Source organism: Antechinus flavipes, chromosome 3, assembly GCF_016432865.1.
Source record: "Antechinus flavipes isolate AdamAnt ecotype Samford, QLD, Australia chromosome 3, AdamAnt_v2, whole genome shotgun sequence".
NCBI lineage: Eukaryota > Metazoa > Chordata > Mammalia > Dasyuromorphia > Dasyuridae > Antechinus > Antechinus flavipes.
In genome coordinates this window covers 412,640,660-412,662,916 of record NC_067400.1, presented here as the reverse complement: position 1 = coordinate 412,662,916, position 22,257 = coordinate 412,640,660, and the positions used below count along the sequence as shown (strand labels likewise).

The following is a 22,257-nucleotide window of genomic DNA, read 5'->3' as shown; positions in this document are numbered from 1 at the left end:
AGAATGTATTCTTATCTCAGTTTTTATTTCTTAGGTATATATAGTTGCTTTCACACATAGATTTTTCATATAATATTTTATAAAGATAAATTTAGTCACATGAATAAGAATCATGAGTGAATAAATGTTCTTATCTAAGTAAATATTTTCTTGAAAATCTTGACCAACCCCCAATCCTATTAGTAACTAACACAACCCTAAAAGATTGTAAGGGAAGTTAATACAAGACTCCAGGATTTCCAAGTGGGAAGGCTGGGTGCTATGCATTTAAGTTGACTCCCCAGAGAAGTATTCTCTGATGGCAAACAGATGGAAACTCCCAAAGAGAGGCAGAGTCCTGCTGTGCCTATCACAGGGCAACACATGCCTTTGAAATTGCATCAGCTAGAAAATCAGTGATGAGAGTTTCAGATTTCATAGAGGAATTTACTCTTGTTTTTTGAAGGCTCAAAGTTGGGGGGGGGGAGGAAAGCCATAAATTCAGCCCTAGAATCTCTCCTGGTAGATGTTTTAAAAGATTATGTGAGTAAATCAATTGTCCCCTCTGAATATCCTTCTGATAAAAAGGATCCCCTGATGTAAAATGTGCTATCAGGTTTGAATTTGAAATAGAAAATTTCTTGTGAGGTCCCTTTAGAGACTATTCTTGGCCAACAATTCAGAGCAAGATGTCTAACTCTCAATACACATGCACATAGTCAAAATTGGAATGTAGTGCTAAAGGGAATTATCAGGAAGAGGTAAACTGTTTATCTTTTATTGAGTTCTTCTATAACCAGCTTTATGAGTGGAAAGGGGCAAAACAGATATAATACAGTTCACATAGAAATACTCATTTTTTAAAAATTTGAGTGCCTCACTGTTAACACCTTAAATCTAGTATGTCACATAATTATTATCATGGCTTTTAATTCTTCTTCTTCTAGTGGCTTTTTATCATTACAGAAGCATCCTTTTGTGGATATTCAGGATCAAGGACACTAAAAAATTGGTTTGTACATTTTTTCATGTCAATCATAACACTTTCTATTCGTGTTGCATGTGTCTAAGTTTATTAGCAAGGAATACATTGTATTGATAGCTCTGTTGGTTAGAAACTAGTGCTAAGAAGGCCAAGGTTGGAAGTCAAATTCCTGCAAAGGAAGGTTGTCTTGCTGTCTTCCATAGCTATTGACAGTACTTCTAATGGGACTTAATGATTAGGCAATAGAGTGCAGGTGGATTTGTGCAAAGTCATCATTATCAGAAAATCAAATTAAAGTACATGAACTTTATATAGGACAAAGGTGTGTGTGTGTGTGTGTGTGTGTATTGTTTGACCTTCTGGTTCTTTGGCTCCTCCATCTACAGCAAGTAAGAAGGAAGAAAATAATTGTGCAAGTACAAATAATAAGGAAATGGGCAAAAAAGAGAATAATACAGATAAAAGTCAAAGATGAAGCCACTACAGGAGATAGATAACGTACTTCTCAGCCCTCAAAAACTTAAATTGAAGGGCTTAAGGTCAGAGTATCAGGATGAGATGACATTGGAAATATTCTCTGTGCCATGTTCTGCTATTGAATATACTCCCAATGCTTCATAAGGAATTGTGGCAAAAATTAAGTTAGAAGTTCCTGCTGATAATAGGATACCCATGTCCAAGCCCTGTACTTGGAGGAAGAACCATGACCTGGATCATGGTTTCCTGATTTGTCATCTTTTGGAAAAATGGTTTGAACATTACTGGTGGACTACTGTTATCCCTTCCTATCATGGGCCTAGGAGTACAGTGCCCCACCATGATCTGGAAAATCTATGTAAATATTTTAGCTCTCCCTTTCTATCAGAGAAGTCCAAATTTTTTTCTTTTTCTTTTTATGGGGTGTTTACAGTAACTCATTGTAAAATCTGAGTTAAGTATTTGGTCATAGGCTCTGTGTTGTCTGTTGACTTTCATGTTATCATCTGTGATTTCCAGAAAACTCCCCTCAAATTTGCATTAATTTCTTATGCTGATCTTTGATATGTTGAAATCCCATGATTCAGAAAATTGTGGTGTGGAAGGGATAACTGTATTGTGTTTCCTCAGTCCTTTTTCACCCTTATGGAAAGAACAGCTTTGGGGATTTAATCAGATATTACCTTTCCTGGAATTCCTTGCTTTAGATCAGCCATTGTGCTGTCTAATAAACTCAAGAGCACAGGAAAAGTTACAGGCATGCAACCAGGAGAGAAATATTTAAATAAAGGATTTTATTCCTTTCTTTGTTTCTGAGAGTAAGAATTTGCAAAGAGTAAAGCACTGTATACAGTTAAGTATGTTCTATCCTTTCCTGTGGGAGTCAGGCTATGATGATGAAGCCATATGAGGAAAACAGTAACAGAGTAAATTCAGGAAAGAGATAGGGTTTTGCTACTAGGATAAGGGTTGGAGAGTTAATTATAATTGAGTAAATTCCTAAAAACCATGTCTCTCTATTAATTAGATGGTGAAACCATCAGAAAGATGAGAGCAAAAAGAACATTTATTCTCTAAGAACCATAGAGCATTAAGGAGAAAAAATACATAATTTCCAGGGTTGTATGGGACTGTGCTGTGATGAGTACTGTGGAATAAGCTCAAGCTAGTGGCTATCACCAGCACCTGGTGATTAAAATGTGTTGAGACTGATAGAATTCTCAAAGCTAAATCAAAATGTAATTGTGGAAATAATAATAATGAGAATGGCAGTAACAGAGAGACAGGACAGATAAGGCACAGATCTGCATTGGTTCAGTTAATGTTTCACTAGACCTCCTCCAGTGATGAAAAAAACAGATCTGGGGAAAACACACTGTTGCTTTTTCATGCTACCCTGAGCCTCTCCTAAATGCCCTTGATAGGACCATTCATTCTTTGAAAATGGTGACATGCTACAACTTTAAACCACAAAAGACATCATTGGAAGAATATAGTGTGACTCCCAAAGTTTTAATTTACTGTGTAATTTCCTAAAGGCAATCCTACCCACTCTATTCTTTAGTTGTGTGCTCAGTTCATTGTCTATCTGCAATATAAATCCAAGATATATGTCAATGAACCAGCTCTTGGGGCTGACCATCCAATGGCATATCATAATTTGTAGAAAAGGTATTCTCTCACCGCTTTTTTTTTTTTCTTCCTGTGTGTAAGTTAAGCTCCTGAGTGATTAAAACTCTCATTTAGGAGACTGCAACATTCCAGGGTTTGATATAGTCAAATTAGTTCCATTCAGAAAGAGAAGCATTTGAAGGATTTCATCTCTAGGAAATCTCTCTTCCTTTTGGATTGTCCTAAACAACTGCCATAACAATGGCCCATAGCTTTTCAGAACATCTGTCTACCTATTTTGTGCCTCATTTGATAATGATAATCAGTCACTAACAATCTCTATTGTCTCATTTTCTAAAGAATCTTGTACAATTTTTGACATTTGCATGTGAGATACCTTATTAGCAGCATTTTGTTCTACGGTATCTAGTGAAAATATTCATGTTTTACAGCCATGTCTCTCCATGATCTTCTTTTTTCCTTACTCTTAAACCATATTCTTCAACATTTTTAAAAAACTATTGTCCCTTATGTCCAGCTTTGGATTAAACTTTATTCCTCTTTATAACACAGAATGTATATATGAGACTCAGTGTTTTTTCCTAGTATTTTATTGCTGGAAGGGATTTCTAAGGGAATCTTACCTCATACAACTTGACCAAGGAAAAGAGGGAATAAAAAAGTAACAGCAGTTCCTGGCAAGGGAAACCCTACAATTGACCTTTTACGGCACCTTTGACCTTTAGTCTTTCAGCCTATGTTTCTGATGATTAAAAGGTATGTGATTTTGACCTTATCTTTCTATTGCTGCCATTCTCATTATTGTTATTTGCACAACTATATGTTGATTTGGCTTCAAGAATTCTATCAAGTTCTTTGTAGCATATCTCTATCCCCTTATACTCTGCAATAAATCTTGCATAAGCCAAAATTGTTTTCATATAGTTCTTTTTGCAAATAGGTATCATGAACATTACAAGACATGATAACCAATTATTCCACGCAATGTTTTTCATTACTTTTAAACCAACTGCTCCATTTTTTTCTATTTACTTCTACATCTACAGCATGACCTGTCCTTTGTTATAGCAGCAACTTTCTTTTGTTTTTCTGCTTTCATTTAAGGCAGTTATTGATAAATAACTTAATTTCTCCAGCAACATATTTACTCAATCTAGATTAGAATCTCACATTTTGAGGTTAAGTTAATGTTTTAAAAGAATTCTTAAAATAATGTAGCATTCACAAGGACCTTAGGAATGATCTAGTTACATAATTTCATTCTACAGATCAGGAATTTGAGACCCAGAAAGGTTGTCATTTGTCCAGAGTCACACATTAACAGATCTCACACACAAGTCAAAATTATCTTCATGAATAAATGTTTATCATGAAAATTGATTCTTAGGATCTTTTTCAATTTGAAATCTATAATACTGACTCAAAATAGATCATGCTTTGCAATACCATATAAATGAAACTGAATATCAATCAATCAACAGACATTTCTTAAGCAAGCATATACCTTCTTCCATTTTTCCATTATATGTTGTCTTCCCCCATTCAAATGTAAGCTCATTAAAAGCAAGGATTGTCTTGTTTTCTTGCATTTGTATTTGTATTATATTATCTTCAGTGTTTAGCATAGTACCTGAAATATAGTAATAACTTAATAAATACTCTATCTACTTGTTTATTATCTAGCTATTCTGTTCTAATAACTGTATTAGGTGCCCAAACTGCACATCCTAAAAGAAAGACCCTGATTTCCCTGCTTCTATTCTTTTTTTCAGAGTAAGATAAAAGTTCATTGTAAACTAGATTTATTTTGCATAGAGGAGGAATTTTCTGCAATGCAGGAACAACTTGGGTAGTGTTTATAGCTATGCAGAGAAAAAGAGAAGGCAATTGGCAAAGGTTATTTCCATTGTTCTGACTTTCTAATATTGTGATTTCCTTTTTTTCTTTCCCTGGAAAGAAAAGAGGGAGGCACATTTTCAGATCTTTTCTTTGGGGTAAAATTTGTTCAAAATATCACAACATTCAGTTCTGATCACTTTATTGTTTCCATTTGCATTTTATGGTCATTGTGTGTACTATTTTTCTTGTTCTGCTTATTTCACATTGTATCAGTTCATATGTTTTCTTTGATTTTTCTGAATCAATCATATTCATGGTTTCTTATGGTATATGAATGAATGTTTATTGACATGTTTGCATCTTAATTTGTTAAGTTATTTCCAATTGAACAGCATTGATTTTACTTCCAGTTCTTTACTACTGCAAAAAAGATGTGGCTGTAATTATATAAGACCTTTATTTTCATTACTGACCTCTTAGGAGTATATGCCTACCAGTGGGATGGATAAATCAAAATTACAGACATTTTAATCATTTTCTTAGAGTCATTCCAAATTGCTTTCTAAAATATGGGGCCAATTCATAGTCCCATCGAAGTGTCTGATGTCTCTTTGGCAAATTTTCAAGCGTTTGGGTCAAGTTAATAGAGTCTACAAATGTCATGTTTTTTGGCGTCTCTGAGATCTCATAAAATACTGCAAATATTCCCTTTTGCATTAGTAAGTAACTAGTAGACCCTCTGCTGTGATTTCTGAGCTTCCTTGGGGCTCTCTCTCTTCAGAGACTAAAAGAATAAATCACTTTGGTAATAACAGATAAATCTGATTAGAAAAGAGAAAAACCCAGACACTTCTAAGCCAGGAAGCAATAAAAACTGAAAACCAGCTCAGTGGAACAAACTTAGTCTCTCCCATAGTTGGACCCAGCGTAGATGCCAAGCAATCTGGCACCTCTCCCCTTATGAACTTGTAATGTCATTCCTTCCTGCTGACTTACCCTCTTCTGTTTTCTTCTCTTTCCAGTCTGGAGCTATTCTCACTAATCTTACTTGAACCCAGTGAAAAATATACATGGCTGTTATTAGGTCTCAGAATGCTTTCTGTACCCAAAATGCATTCCTGCTTCCTCAAAATGGTCCAGGCTTGGGACCACCTGACCCTTAGATATTTCTAACAATATACTGGGGTATTTATTGTGCTCTTGAATAGCCTCTTCTGAGGATCCCTCAAACCCTTTGTTCTCTCAGAATTACTTCTGCTGACTATTTTTGACAGTTTGAAGTCTTTGACAGTACTGCTCAACCAGGTCAAAAAGAGGCTAAGTCTTTATGGACATGAGTTTCAATTTCTCTCTTGGCTAGCTTTTTCTTTTTTCACTTGAAGTGGTTCCCTAGCTGACTGGAATATTCAGATTTTGTGTTGAGGTGCTGACCCCCTGTGGGGGTGTGAGGTGATGACAGAACTTATTAGATGTACCTAAATAGAATCACTTGCCACAGTCTGGGCAAGTTTATCATCAGAAGAAATGTAAATAATAGAAACCATATATCTGGGGAAAAAAACCTAAAAGCAAATAAGCCCACAGAAGTCACATAATACCAAAACACTGTGGATGAGAACTAAGGAGAGAATACGCATTGTAATGTAATATTAAGAGCCTAGATCTGGAAGCTAAGAATTAGTTGTCCAAAAGTAGCATAGTTAGCCTTGTGAGGTGATGGATTCTTTCTTGAAGGCCTTAAAGCATAGGCTGAATAACCATTAGGCTTATTAGAGTAAGGATTCCTTTTGTGTATGTGCCAATGATGTTCCATCCAAGTCTTTAATTCTGGGATTCTAGAATCAGAAAACTTGGCTTTTCATCAGGCTTTTCTAAAGCTCAAATGAGATAAGACTTATGAGAAACACTTTGCAATCCTTTTAAAGTGTTATATAAATGACAATTATTGTTGTTGTTAACATTAGCTTTGTGATTATTGTTGTTGGTCATTTTTTTCAGTATGTCTGATACTTTGTAATTCCCATTTGGGGTTTTCTTGGCAAAGATACTGGAGTAGTTTGTCATTTTCTTCTCTAGTTAATTTTACAGAGGAGGAAACTGAGGCAAACAGGGTAAAGTGCCTTGCCCAGGATTATACAGCTAATAAAGGTCTGAAGCCATTTTGAACTCAGAAGGAGGAATCTTCCTGTCCACTGTACCACCTGCTAATATTAGCCTATCATGTCTTCAATCTGATGATGACTTAATTCCTTGAACCTTTTTCTCAAGTAGTGCTTATAGACAAAGTAGTGCTTATGACAAATGAGGACTTCTTATGTAAATACTTCACATAATCTGATTAGACCTGACACTAGCACACTCTTGTGTTTAGTTCTGGGTTTGTTTTTTTAGTATCTGTGTGGTCTTGGCTATCACATGGATTTTTTGTTCCTCAGTGTTCTAATCTATAACATGAAATATTTGATTTAGATTAGAAATTCTTAATCTGGGGTCTGTGAATTAATTTAAACAACATTTTGATGGTTAAATAAAGTGATTATCATTCATGACAATAGTTTCCTTTGCAATTATTTGTATTTTATTTTATACACATCAAAACATTATTCTGAGAAGAGGTCCGTATATTTCAAAGATTGCCAGAGGAGTCTAAGACACAGAAACAATTACATACTTCTGGTATCGATGGCAGCTAACCTCCCTTCCTCGAGATTCTTTGTTTTTATGGTTCTATATCAATGTCATCATCTCTCATTCTCCTATAATAACCTAATTCTTTGGAGTTTGGGAGAGGGAAAGAGTTATACCATTATCACCTAACTCCTTAGGGGGTTCGTAGACAAGCTAGATGAGCAAGATCCTGGAGGTAAAGACATGAGATTGTGGGGTAGAGGGCGGGGGGAAGGTGGGAAGAAGATAAGGAACTGATTTGAAGCAGGTATACACAAAGCAAAAACTTCATTTCCCAGTTTTATTAAGAACAAGCTCTAATATTATATGTTCTTATTAAGGTATGGATTGGCAACAGACTAGAGTAATATAGCTGTTATTATCCTTAATTTATATTTAGAGGAATCTAGAGTTCAACTTGGTTAAATAATTGACTAAGGTTTGTTTATAGTTAGTAATGCGTTAGGATTGAATTCATTATTGGAGGGTTACCTTTCACTAACATTGACTAAAATAGTCCATAGGACCACAGATCTAGAATTGTAAGGGATTTTAGAGGTCAATCTAATCCAACAACTTCATTTTACAGATGATTTAGTGACATGTTCAAAATCCCAAAGGTGACCTCACAATGACAGGATTTGAATTCAGATCTTGTGACCCCAAGTTCAATACTCTTCTATGATGGTCTCATGAGAACTTGCTCCTAGGATATAGCACATAGTATGTGTTCTTGTTGGAAAACACTGGTCCATCTTCATTCCATTCATCAGAACAATTCTAGGATTATTTCAGCTAAGGACTGGAGAAGTTCAGATGTCTTGTAAGGAGAAGGTAAGGTCTCCTACAGGTGTACCTAATTGTCTTCCCATCATTGATATCAAAGGTAGGGAGCAGCAACTCAGATGGGAAGCTAAAAGCTTCTCAACTGAAGGTTTAGCATAGCAAGCATAGAAAATACTAGAATATCAGGATTTCAAAACACAATAGGGAAGGTGAAAGAAAGTATCAGGCAAAAGGAAACAACATAGCTAGAGGAAAGAAAGCCCTAGTAATGGAGAAAGGTCACTTCCTCCTTTCATATAATAATTATTTTATAAGAAAACTCTATGAATCAATGTATTCGAGGAGCTAGTTGCTTTCTGAATAGTTTTTCTAATATACCCAATTTGAATCATTCACTGAAAAATTCTTGTAAGATTGTTTAGCAAATGACCATTTCAATTCAGTTAAGTTTCATTCAACTCAGTATTTGTTGCATTTCCAAGACTTAACTTTCCTATCAAAGTGTTGCTCTTAAAAGCCTGCCATGGGTCTCCTAAACCTGACTTGAAGCTTTGGCTGCCAGCAATCAGGAAACAGCGACTGTATAATTAAATGAAGAGAGAGCAAGAAAGATAAAAAAGGGAAAGAGAAAAGGTGCAGCAGGGAAGATAGATCTTTCATTTCTTATCTTTTAGTGAATTCTGTAGCAAAACATATAGACCATTCACTTTAAGAAAGGAAGAAAGAAAGAAGGCAGAGAAAACATCAATCCCAGGGAAATTCTTTCTGTTTTATAGAGAGAGATGTTTAGTCTGTGGTTTTGTCCTTTTGGAAGTCTAAATGACCTCTCCTCCTTTGCATTAAATAAAAAATGATGCAAGACCTCAGATTAGGTTTGGTGGCAGAGCCGCAGAGGGAGCTCCAGCATCCATTACTTTTCCTCTGTTGTTAATGGCAGCAAACATTTGATTAACTACTGAGATTTGGACATCAAGGGGATTCAAGGTACGGTTAGAGGTAAATCATGTAGCTAAATCTCTGTTCCATCCTCACTTCACCTGCTCTCCCATTTTCAGATTTCTGGCAGAATTGCAGCTGGAGGCCTTCACCTCAGGGGCAGGACAAGCTATAATTATTTCAAGAGTAATTGGAAAAAAACTGCACACAATAATAGCTTGTCAATAAAGTACAGAAGGTATAAGAAGGTGTAGCTTTTCTTGAAAGATTAAAACCCAAAGCTTTCTCTTTCCCATGACTACAAAATAGATCTACCAAAGGGAAAAGATTTTAGACAATTCTGCAATAGTAAACAAAGTTTATACGTTTTGTACTGATCAAAATTGAAAAGAACAAACAAAATTTAGCCTGTGACACATCTGATATGTAGGTTGTGGTTACATAAACTTCAAGAAGAATAAGATCTGATTTTCTTAGAGTTAGTAAATGTCAGTTAATCTTCAATAAGCTAAAACCCAGTATGGGCTAATTATGATGAATGTGAACAGGCATTTGAGATGCAGACATCAGTTTTATGATTATGTAGAAGTTAAGGCTCAAAAGGAAAAGGGATTTCTTGTTTATTTGGCTTCTATTTTAAATATTAGAAAGTTGTTCTTGTTTGACATTATTTGACACTATATATAACAGACAAAACAGACCATAATTAGTATTTGAGAGAAATTATAGGATACTAATTTTAAAATAGAAAAAGAAAACTAGATGATCCTTTGGATGACAAAATGAAACATCCAATCCAAATCCACAACAAAGACAAATTTATTCATTCAACAGTCACATGTTGAGACTTACTATCAGAACATCAAGAGGGGAAAATTCTTAAAGATTTGAATTTAACAAATAATCATATGAGAAAGTCTGTTTTAAATGCGATATATATGATCTCATTGCTTCATGTTCTTTGGGCCTTGTGGGTGCAAGCCTTTGTGCCTCCCTTATCTTCTCCCCTGAATCATCAAAAGTATTATGTCAACGAGAATTGGGTCTTGGGCCAAGAAGAGCTATGTAGACCTTAAAGAAGTTACTCTACCCTTGGCCTTCCCTGTATCTTCTCAGGGTGTGGGGAGTCTGTAAATCTGTCTTCCCTTAGACTTCCCTTGTTGGAATCAGCGATTGGGAGTCTGAGGAAGGAGTAAGTAGCTCCTCTGCCTCCAGAAAACATGGGGCTGCTTACACTTAGCAGTAAGAGCAAATATACTAATCTAGACAATCCTGAAACTGATGGGCCTCAATTTTGTCTTCCTTTTCTGCTTCATGTTTCTTTTTGTATTGGTGACCCAATAGTGAACATGAGATGAACATTTTGGGAATAGTTGCTATCTTTGGAAATCCTGAAAGTCTTATTGACAGGAGAAAGAATTCGCTGCAACTACATCTTGGAGAAGATTATCATTGATGGGAGCATAAACTCAAATCATGCTCTGGCTTGCCAGAAAACATGAATTTAGAGGGCACTGTTTGGACAATGGAAAGTCAAGGTGAAGGTGAAACTGGTTCATTAATCTTTCTGTTTCATATTTTAAGGAGCAACTTTTTGATAGAATATTGTAGGAGTTGTTACTGTTTCATGTCTTTGTTAGAGAGTACTTTTGAATATTTTATATTTTAAGCTTTTCTTTTACATGGTTAATGTAAATAAATCTCCAAAACCTGATCAACATTGTACATTTGAGTACTTTTGGAGAGACCCCAAACTAGAGCCATACCTAAATTTTAAGTGAATTTCCTCAGAGCTCTGAGATAGAGACATTAAGAGCCAGAGACTTTATAACTTTTCTCTTTAGAGGCCAGGGATGCACAGGACTGAAAATGGTCCTCAGAATACCAGATCTCAGGCTCCCTTAGAGGATCATGGCATTTGACCCTTCCTAGACCAGCTCCAGGTCTTGTCACATAAATGTGTCATTTATTAAAGGGATCATTCTTTCTTTAACTGAGCCTGAAATCTGAAGCCCTTGGCTGGAGTCCTAGCTGTGCCACTTGCTGTGTGACTTTGGGCAAGTGATAGTTTTTATGACTCAGTTTCCCATCTTCCTCATTCATTAAAAGTGAAAAGTAGCACTACCTATTTCATAGGACTTTTTTTTCCCCCAGTGTTGAAGGTTGTGATTTTATGCATAGAAAATTTGACTGAGAAAACTTCTCTAAGTACAAATTGGCAATTATCTGCTCCCTAAAATGTTTCCCTTGGGCCATGGAAAAGTTAAATGACTTAGGCAGAATCACATAGTCAATATGTCAGAGGCACAGATTGAATCCAGGGCTTCTTGACTCCTACCAAATTGCTCTCTTTTATGCCTGGCTGCCTTTAGGAGGAGCAAATGAAAAGTGTTTTATTTGTTAAGTTGATTTGAAAAAATGCAAAGTGCTATTACAAATATAATGTGCCATTATCTATATAGCAGGCTTCTTAAACTTTTTCCACTCATGACCCTTTTCCGTCCAAGAAATTTTTATGTGATCCCATATTGAAACTGAGCCAAAGTATTTCTGGCAGTATTCATGCATGTATACAGTGCAGAGTGTAGGTTGTGTGGTCAGAACCAAGGCTGTAATGAAGTCTCATGGTGCAACATGGGTAAGTGCTGCCAGAAGGATCTCAGATTCATTACTCCTTTAAGTCTGAATTAATTTTTGGTTGTTGAATTCAGAAACCTCTTATTGTTGCCAATTTTTTTGTAAACCCCACATTGTTAGGTCCTCATAATTTAAGAAACTGTTATATAGTCCTTTCCATAATCTGTATCAAAATTACTCTTTGATTCCCTTCTTCTTCCCTCAGTGTTATTTTTCATTCCTGGATACATTGTAATCATTCTCAAATAGTTTTAAGTGTGTTTTGTTTCAATCCAAAATATAAACTTGAGACCAAGGACCACATTTTCTTTATACCAAAGCTTCTTAAACTGTGGTAGTGACCCTATAAGGAGTTGTGTGTAGAGAATACAAAATTATGATTATCAGTAAATACTTGATTTGTATACCTATATTTGGGATTATGTAAAAATTTCTTAAGTAAAAAGGGATCACAAATGGAAAAAGTTAAAAAAAAAAAACAACCCTAATCTGTACTACCTTTTCTTTAAATCCACATGCCATGTTAATAAAATGTAAGCTTCCATTATTAAAAATAAGTAATCAAGGTTAAAACTTGTCTGATTGCCCCAAACTATACTTAGAAACACCATGAACTTTGCATAATTCAACAGCTGTGAAAATGTATGCTAAAATTGCCCTAAATTTGAAATGAGTTACTTGAATCTTTAATATGAGTCTTTATCCTATAATCTAGACTTGGTGTATGCTCCATGAATATAAAAGCCAAATTTTAACTTGTAGATTTTTCTTTAACAGATGAAGTGGGGTGGCTACCAATGTATAAGGCACAGACAATATAACCATAACCATTACAACAGTGTTTTGGGAAAGGATGGACACTAATAGTAAAATTCAGGAAAAGTTGGTGATTAAAGTCCCTGACTAGAAAAGGAAAAGCATTCTAGCAGCCAGCTGCAATCCTCTCCACACTCAGAATTCCAACAAACTGGCTTGGGTGTGTTTGATGATTGCTTCAAGGCAAAAACTGCCTTGAAGATCAACTAAGTTTTTTGTGTGATGTACTGGTAGATCTAGTGGTTGGAGAGATCCTCTTTTCCTCCAGTTTATAGCATGTAGTCTTTCATCAGTATTGTAAATGAGAGTGGTTAGTGGAAGAGACAGTAATGGTAAAAGGCACATTTTCCAATATCATTGTCTCATCATCGCATGGAGGTAACTCTCAGCTTTTCAAAGGCTATCTAGTAGAGTTCAAATTCTTCGAACAAGGGTTCGAAGGTAGGCTGGGGATGGACTGTTTATTTTCCTTTCATTGACCAATCTACTTAAATTTGGAAAGGTTACTAGATAAATTATTCTGGCCTAGGCATTGGTTGTAATCTGCTTTAGTGAAGATACATACAGCCAAGATTTTAAAAAATAGAATTTTTGAAGTTAAAGTATAATATACAAAGGTACTTCCATGGGGATGAATACATCCTAACATTAATATGTCTTAAATTTTAGGCATAAGATTAGGGATCATGAACTCTTGGAATTCCAAGCCTTTCATTCACCACTGTTAAAAAACAAATACAACTATATACATATTTTATGAAAATTGTTGACAACAAAACTTTATTTTACTACATTTTCCAATTCTTGTTAATAGAAGCAGAGATAAATCAAGGAATATTATTACTTTTCTTCCCAACTGGCATTTAAATTTACTATACTATGACTGTCATTTTGTGATAACGCAATGAAGAATTTCTTACTGACTCTTATACACTATGTAGAGAGTAAACCTTCAAGGACCTTGTAAATTGGCACCTTTGTTGTGCGACACCTTATCAAGACATTCTAAAATCTATGCAGTAGATATGGATTATAATAGAATTATAAGAATTTGTTACATAAATGGTTCATATAATCCTGTAAGTACCTAATTATGGCATATTATAATCAATATGGATCAGATTACAGATATTATATTTGTGTACTCTATACACAGTTTGAAAATTGTACTATATATGCTACTGCTCATTAGGAACTTTGTACCCATAACATATATAACTTGATTTATCTCAACATTAGTACCTGTCACATAAAATGAAATATTCTCACATAAAATACATTTAGAAAAATTAATATTTAAAAGTGTGCTTCATTATACCCCACACTGGGTATTATACTCTAGGAAGCTCTGAGTGTACCTTGTCTATATTGGTCTAGACTTGCTTGACCTGTTTGTTGAATGGGGCCTTTGACAGAATGTCAAAGGGATAAAATTCCATTGTTAACAAAAGAGTGGGCACTGTGACTGATATTAAAAATAACATGCTATATATATCAATTCATAATCTTTTTCTTTAAGTTCTTAGGCTGCTTGATTTTCCCTTTTCCTTAGCGTGACTTTTCAAAATGTTTCCCCCCCAATCATTTTTATTGCATTTTAAAAAGTATATAAAATACAAATATGACAAATACAAGATAAAAAGCTATACTCATTTGAGTACTAGACATATAGGAAGAAGCAATATTCCAAAGAAGCAATTACACATTCCAACCTATAATCTCGTAGATCAATGCTCTCAACTGCCTGGATTCATATGTAACTGTATTCTTCCCGATGTGCATTCTTTCTTCCTCAAGGGGTTGTTCAATGACTGCTGGTATGTTTCTACCATAAAGTTCACAGTGTTCTAGAAACTGTACACACTCTTGAATAACACTATCACGAAGCATGATCATGTGTTTGGACATGTTTTCCAGAAGAGACAGGAAGCATCTTTTGGCATAATACCAGGTATCAGTCCCAAGTTTTTTATTGTAGGGTTCCAAGCTTTTGATAACTCGAGATATACCAAAATCATAATTTCCTTTGGCACAATATAGAGTTCCTATCACTAAGTTTACTATGCAGAGGTGGTAGATTTTCTTATCTGGATCATCATAGGACAACTGCTCTTCCTCCTTTTCAATTTTTCTCATCAATTCCTCTGCCTCTTCATTTTGACTTGTCATAATATATGAGACACACAAATTGGCCAACACAATGGCACTCACGTTCAATATATTATCATAGTGCTTCTTGACTATGGGCTCATAAAAACCAATTGCTTCTTTGTATTTATTTTCTTGCATGAACAGAACATGAGCAACATTCAGTTTCCATACATCATGGTCATTACAAAACTCCACGGACTTGCGAAAGATTTTTTCCACCATTGGATAATTCTCAAGGTTCCAATAGATTTTAGCCTGAGCCATCAACACTGGGATATACTTTTCTAAAGTTTCATCATACTCATTCACTGCCTTCTTAACAGCCTCGTCATCTCTATTGTGCCTCGCTTCTTGTACTTGCTTGGTAAGTTTCCTCAGCTGCTCAGTCAGCATCCCTGCTAGCTCATCAAGCTTAAGGAAGGCTTCTTCAGGGGCTGTCTGACAGGTAATCATGGCATCCAAGAAGTCATAGAGATAAGGTGACAGAAACTTGTATGTCAGATGAGCATTTTCTGCCAGGACATCTGCAGCCAAGTCGAAATATTCATACTTGCAGTAGAGAAGCAGCAGGTTCCCAAAAGTCTCTGGAGGGAAAGGGTTCTGCTGAAGCAAAAACTGCAGCTTTTCAAAGCCCTCCGTGGGTTTGGCATCCATGTTCATCAGGGCCTGGTTGTGCAGGGTGACAGGGTCCAGCTCCTCCTCGGCTCTGGGGGGCATGTCGGTGAGGGCTTCCTGGGCAGCCTCGTGGTTTCTCAGCTGGTACTCGATGGCTGCTTTGAGGTTGAAGGCCTCCACTAGGGCGGTCTGGTGGAGCACCAGGGTATTGCCAACACTCCGCACATCGATGCCCTCCGTGGTCATGCCCACGCCTAGCTCGGGGTGCTGGCGGATGCCTCGTTCGATGATGTCCGCGATGTGCTTCAGGGCCGGGGCATAGTGTCGGCTGCTGTAATAGGCCAGGGCGAGGTTGTAGGAGAGATCCGGGCGATAGCCCGAAGCCTGCAGAGCGGCCCCGAACTTGGCGCAGGCAGCTTCGTATTGGCCCTCCTTGTACAGAAGGCAACCCAGGTTGACCTGGCCATCGGGTTCACTTTCCGCCCCGGCCTCATCGCCTCCTTCCCCACTCAGTAGCTGCTCCACCAGGCTCTGCGCGCCAGGGAGGTCCCCCTCACTGTATTTGATGGCGGCCTGGAGGCGGAGAACGCGGCCGTGGTAGGCAGGATTGTCAAGGAGCAGGAAGGCCACTCGTGTGGCCTCGGGATAGAGGCAGGCCTTGTAGAGGGCCTGAGCCTGGTACAGGCGGTACTGCTCCAGCTCGGGGTGCAGCTGTCCCAGCTGCTCGTAGCACTCGGCCGCCAGCGCGAACTCCTGCAGGCGGTAGTAGCAATAACCGAGCAGAGACAGGCCGGCCCGGCACCTCGGGCTCCGCTGCAGCTCTCCGCCCAGAAGCTGCACCGCTTCGGCGTACCGGGCGTCCCGGATAAGGCGGTATACCGCCGCAGTGAACTCTCCGTCCGGGATCTGCGCCCCGGTTAGGCCTGCCATCGCCCCCAGGATTGCTCCGCGTTGCCGTCTCCACGGCAACTGCTGCTAAAACGGAAACCGGAAACAAAAACAAAGCGACCTTCCTCCGGGACCCGGAAGTAAAAATTGTCTTTGTTCTAGTTGGGGATGATTTGGAATCGGAATCTCGCAGGTATTATCGATCACTAAGTTGCTCGCTTCGCAAGATTCCTAACGCTTACGAACAGGAGGGAAGATCCCTGAGCTTCTATCGAATGTTTCCCGGCTTGCACCACTTTGGCTGCGCACGGACTCCTGGGAAGATGAGTTTCCGTCTCAATAGTGCTGTATGCTGGGAGATGTAGTCTCTGTCGGTCATTTTCTCACTCTTGGGAATTGTAGTTTTCGGATCATATTGAGAAAGCTGGAGGATGGAACCTGGGTCCACTTTATCCTATCCTTTGTTCCCCAAGCACGCTGGGCTTCCTCTTCTTGTTTTGTGCACCCTCCTGCTCCGAGGCGATGCTCACAAGTTGCTTTTTTTTTTTTTTTTTTTTTCTTAAGAGGACAAGGGCAGGCCACATTTTGAGTTAAAATATATTAGATAAAGACTCTAATTTTACAGATGGGGAAAATGAAGCACTGAGAGGTTCTGTCACTTTCCCAAACTTGTATAGTTTGTCATTGTGAGAGCTGAGATTCAAACCCAGAGCCCCTGCTTCTTTCCCCTGCCCGCATCCTATGTAGTTCTCAAGCCTACTTTCATCCTTGGGAGGACCAGCTAGTGTAGACAATCCCACTCATCCCCTAACTGGGATTATTTTTGAGAAAATAAAGCCTTTTTTCAAGGGGCGGTGGCGAAAATTACACTCAGTTCCTTCCTCTATAAAATTTGGGCTTGGGGCTTGGGCAGTTTCTGGAGGTACCTCTTGATTCTCAGCTCCCAAAGAATGCAAAGAGTCTGAAGCGGCTGATTTCGGAAATCACAGGAATCAGGATTTCACGCTGAAAGGGCCTGTAGAAATCATGTACGCCAAATGAGCCATAGAAGCTAGTGAGCTGCCCCAAGTCCCACACATTTTCAGTAGAATTGGAAATCTAGTGTTAGGTTTTAAAATTCCAAATCGAGTACTTTTTCCTCTGGCCCATACTGGTGGCTAACAGACCTTAAACCCGATCCGTTGGAAGGACATAAAAGGAAAAAAAAAAAGCCCTGGTTTCTGCCTCTAAGGTGTAATAGTGTTCCAGGTTTTATTGAGACTATAAAATGTAGAAATGAGGAGGTTCTTTGTAGTGCTTGCTTTCATCTGGTACATCCTCTGCATAGAAGGGATGCTGTTTTCAAACTTTCATGAATCACACAGCCTCTAATACTTCTAATACCAAATACCAAGCTAGGGAGTTTTGCCCCCACCCTTCAGAGAAGAATGACGGAATTAAAATCTCCTTTTTCTTTGTTGGACAGCAAGATGTAGTAGAAAAGTGTTTGACTTGGAGTCAGAGGAGTTGAGTTTGAATTATGGATTTTCCTGGTTATTTTATCTCCGTGATCTTGGGCAAGGCTCTTAACCCTTTTTCTGCCTCAGTTTCCTCTGTTAAAAAAAACTGAGGAAGTTAAACCAGATGACCTCTTCGGTTACTTCCAATTGAAATTGATGATTCAATGATTATTTTTCCATTTCTCAGATCTGGTCTCACAAATATACTTCAAAATTTGTCTGAGTCCTTTTTAAGGTGGGTATTTCTTCCATAAGTACAGACCACAACGCAGACTTGTAATTTCATCTTGTTTTTCTTGTCTCTGTTCTTCTATAGATTTTCCAGAGAAGATAAATCCCGTGTTCTAGAGATCTACTACCAGTGTAATATCTGTTAAGTGCTTATTTTTGCTATGTGATCAGCCCATCTCCTTTGCTAATCATATTTTTACTTAATGATATGACCTCTTATGTATACATTATTATTGAAAATATGCTGCAGCCACCATATATTTTCCAGTTATTTTTGGTTCACCTACAAGGTTGTACTTTGGAGATTGTGATGTTACAAAATTAGGGCTAATATCGCTGGTTGAACATTTATGTTTTTTAAATAGAAAGGATGAATTTATAGAATGGGAAAAAGCTTGGTATTGTTAAAAGCATTGCACAATTTCTCAGATGCAGTCTAGTCTGATCTTTTTTTTCCTATTCAGGGCCCAACTTGTCTTGTCCTATGTTTTCATGCATACACATATAAACATACACAGATATATTTCCTTAATGAACTGACCATTCAAATTCATGACACATAGCAGTAAATATTTTCAAGATCTATTTAGTTCTTCTTGTATGATTTGTTAGATCTCTTTCTAGTAATTACAAATTTCATTGAGCAGCTCTACATAGTTTAGAGGCTTGATTCAATAAGCAGAATATTATCCAGGAAAGAGAATCTGAAGAATCTCATATTCGGTAGGAAGCCTTTATTTTGTAAACCTCACAAATAAAACTATAAAATTTTTAACCTACAAATTTAAAAATGTCACCTATTTTGATAGACATTAATGTATTAGTAAGGATTCTCTTGATCACGGAAAGAAAGAGTGCTGTGTTAAAAAAAAAAAAGTCTTGTACTTGATCAAAATCGAATCTCATTCAGACTCATAACAAAAATTAAATTCTTAGAATGTTTTAGAAATTAATTCTTGATAGTCTTATTCTTTTATCAAACACATGAAATAGTTGATTAAGGCTGTAAATTTCTCATTAGGGACCTAATATATTTAACATTTTTTGTATAACGACCACTATAATATCATGAACAAGGAGGAGCTTAATAATATTATTTGAGGATAGTGATAAAACAGTAGACTCATACCTATTGTTTGGATGGATTCATTGATGACAATTACCCTTTGGGAAATGAAATGAAACATTTTCATTTGGGATTGGGAAAAGGGCCATGCAAAAGATGACAATGGCATTTGGTTACTTCAGTAAAATGGAGGGTAAATCATGAAACTTTCAGGATCTTAAAAGTTATTTCTATAGGAGATGATTGCTGACAAATTGACCTAAATTCTGAATCTGCTTTAGAAAAGGATGTTAGAAACCAATCCATAAGTGCTAGGACTTACAGTTTTAAGGGAAAATTGATATGTAGGTTCTTTGTGCCAAACCTTTGCAATTATAGTTGAACATTATTTGGTTTTGATAGCAGAAATTACATCTGCCTCTGAATTACAGCTGACAGAATGCTAGGGAATTAATGGTGGGTTGAAATTTAGTAGTTCTTAATGTTTTCTCATAGACTTAGAACCCACCCATTTATTGCAATATTCTGATGGAGGCATAACTTTTCAATGGACATGTCATCTTATGCAACAAGAAAAAAAGACTGTTGGGTCACTCTAATAATAAATATTACCTCGTTTATATGGTGCTTAACATCTGTTATTTCATTTGATCCTCTCAATAACTCATTTTTCAAATGAAGTTGCCAAGAACAGACTGAATAAATGAGTAGTCCAAAGTCACACAGCTATTAAGGGGGAGAACAGAGATCAAATCTAGGTCTTCTGAATCCTATTCCAGTGTTTTGTTTGGCTTTTAAAAATAAACACCATGCTGTATCTCAGTATGATATATGAGCATATACAATCACTGATTTAATGAATTCACTTTCTTCATACACAAAAAAGTATGAGATGTGTGCTTGTGAGTAGAGTCAAAGAACCTTCTACTTCACAGATTTCAAAAGAGGAACAGAATAATTACATACATTCACTACTAGTAAGTATAATTACAGACTGTCAGTGCTCTCTTCAGGTGAACTGACCAGAATGTTCTGTCCAGATTTGACTGCAGGTTTATTCCTAGTTTACCTGGATTAGCAATCCCTTTAGGGCTTTTAGTTTCTGAAAATTACACAGACATCAATTCTATGCAATGTTTCTTGATGGGAGGAGAGTGGAGATTGGGAGGGGAATAGTTTTATTTTTATTTTTTTTATTCAAGATCAGATTATATCTTTGAGTAACTTGGGTAAAAACATCAATTTAAGAAAAATCATTACTTAAAGAATCCAAGAATTTCATTTGAAGGGATAGTAGCAGAATTTAACTTGGGGATCTCAGAACTTTTTCTAAAAAATATTTCAGTAGCCATACATAGTTCAAAATAATCCATTTCATTTGTAGAGTATATTGTATTTTATACATTTAAAAACATCATAAGAAGGGGTCCATAGCCTTCACCAGGTTGCCAAAAAGATTCATGACACAAAAGATTAAGAACTTTATATACATACTTAGATGTAATTTAATTCAATCCATTTTATCCATGAATCCCTCACTCTCCTCTCCAGCATTTCTGACAGGTGGTCATCCAACCTCTATTTTAACCCTTCTAGCTACAGGGAACTCATTGCTTTATGTAATAGCCTATTTTTACATTAAATCCTTTCTCATATTGAGCCAAAATGTGCTTTCTATTAGCCCTAGTACTGCCCTCTGGAGCCACACAAAATAAATGCAATCCCTCTTCCAGATGACAGCTCTTCAAATATTTCAAGACAACTATCATGTCCCCCTTTAGTCTTTTCTTCTCCAGGCTAACTGTCCCTTGTTTCTTCAACTGTTCCAGTCCCTTCACCATACTGGCCACCCATTTATTTAGCAGGCAGTTAGCCTCTCACATAATTACCTTGGGTACATTGCCATTAAATCAGGGCATAACAACAAGGCCTGGAAATGGGAAAATGACTGTTGTGGCTCTCCCTGGTCTTTCTCCCAGGTGGATCAAGTCGTTTTGTTGTTTTCATCTTCTGAAAGTACTTTGCTTCCAAATGGCTTCCTGTTTATGTAAAAGAGGCAAAATGACCCTTTGCTATTCTCACAGCCTGTTTAGTTCTTCCATTTCACATCCTTATCTTTGTGACAGGGTATTTCTCTAATTGCAGCAGCTGAAGGGGGTAGGAGGGAGGCTGTTCTGAACCTTCCTCCTTATTTCATCTGATGCTGCTCCAGAGACCTGGCTTGAAAAAAACAGGACATTCGGCATAGACAGATGGAGGGCAGGGTCATTTTCAAAATGAAATGAGTGCACAAATCACACTGTGAAATTGGCATGACCATCAATGCTGCTATGATAGACCAACTTTTATTCAGGCTCTGATAGGCAATTGGGGAATAGATTGTTTTTTTGGGAAAGAAGGCTCTTTAATTAATGATAGAAATTCTGTTAAGCGATAAATGAGGTGGAATATGATAAAATATCATAAAGGGCCATTTTGTTTCCAATAGAATCTTGATCAGGCTGAATCATTTATTGAAAAGTAAATTTATACTACTATCCACAGAAAAAGTAAAAAAGTTGGTGGATATAGCAAAATGATCTCACTTAAAGAATTCTGCTTTTACAAAAAGACTTTTGACTTATGTATAACATGAATGTTGGTTGTATGGAAATAGAAGATAATAAATGTTGAGAGTTCTATCCTACAAGGATTGCAAACATACATTTCTTTAAAAATAAGCATAGAAGCCATATGATGACTGTTTAAAATTATGAATGTTGGTTCTTATGTTGATGTATCTGCTTGGCAAAAAGTGAGATGGTTAAAATCCCAGGTGACTTCTTGGCATTCTCTTTGGAAATTAATTAAAAGGGATTATTTTCTCCAGCAAACTGTAGTAAACACTTTAGCTAAATATAATGCTTATAATATAAATATAATACTCATTTTCTGAAAGCCAGACACTAGAGTCATTTTAACACTACCCTTATTACAGAAAAGCATCAAGGTATCTTATGACAAATTTCCGTTTTTAAATGATCATCCCAGAAAGCGCCTTTTTCTTTAGCCTT

The 22,257-nt window shown here is 36.9% G+C and overlaps 1 protein-coding gene across 1 annotated transcript; it reads right to left on the bottom strand.

Annotated features, from left to right (window-relative positions):
• Nucleotides 1–12,720: 12,720 nt before the first annotated feature.
• Nucleotides 12,721–17,904, bottom strand: IFT70B (intraflagellar transport 70B). The gene has a single exon (XM_051986136.1). It carries the CDS (start codon nt 16,448–16,450, stop codon nt 14,453–14,455), a length of 1,998 nt encoding a protein of 665 aa, XP_051842096.1. The 5' UTR covers nt 16,451–17,904; the 3' UTR covers nt 12,721–14,452.
• Nucleotides 17,905–22,257: the final 4,353 nt, after the last annotated feature.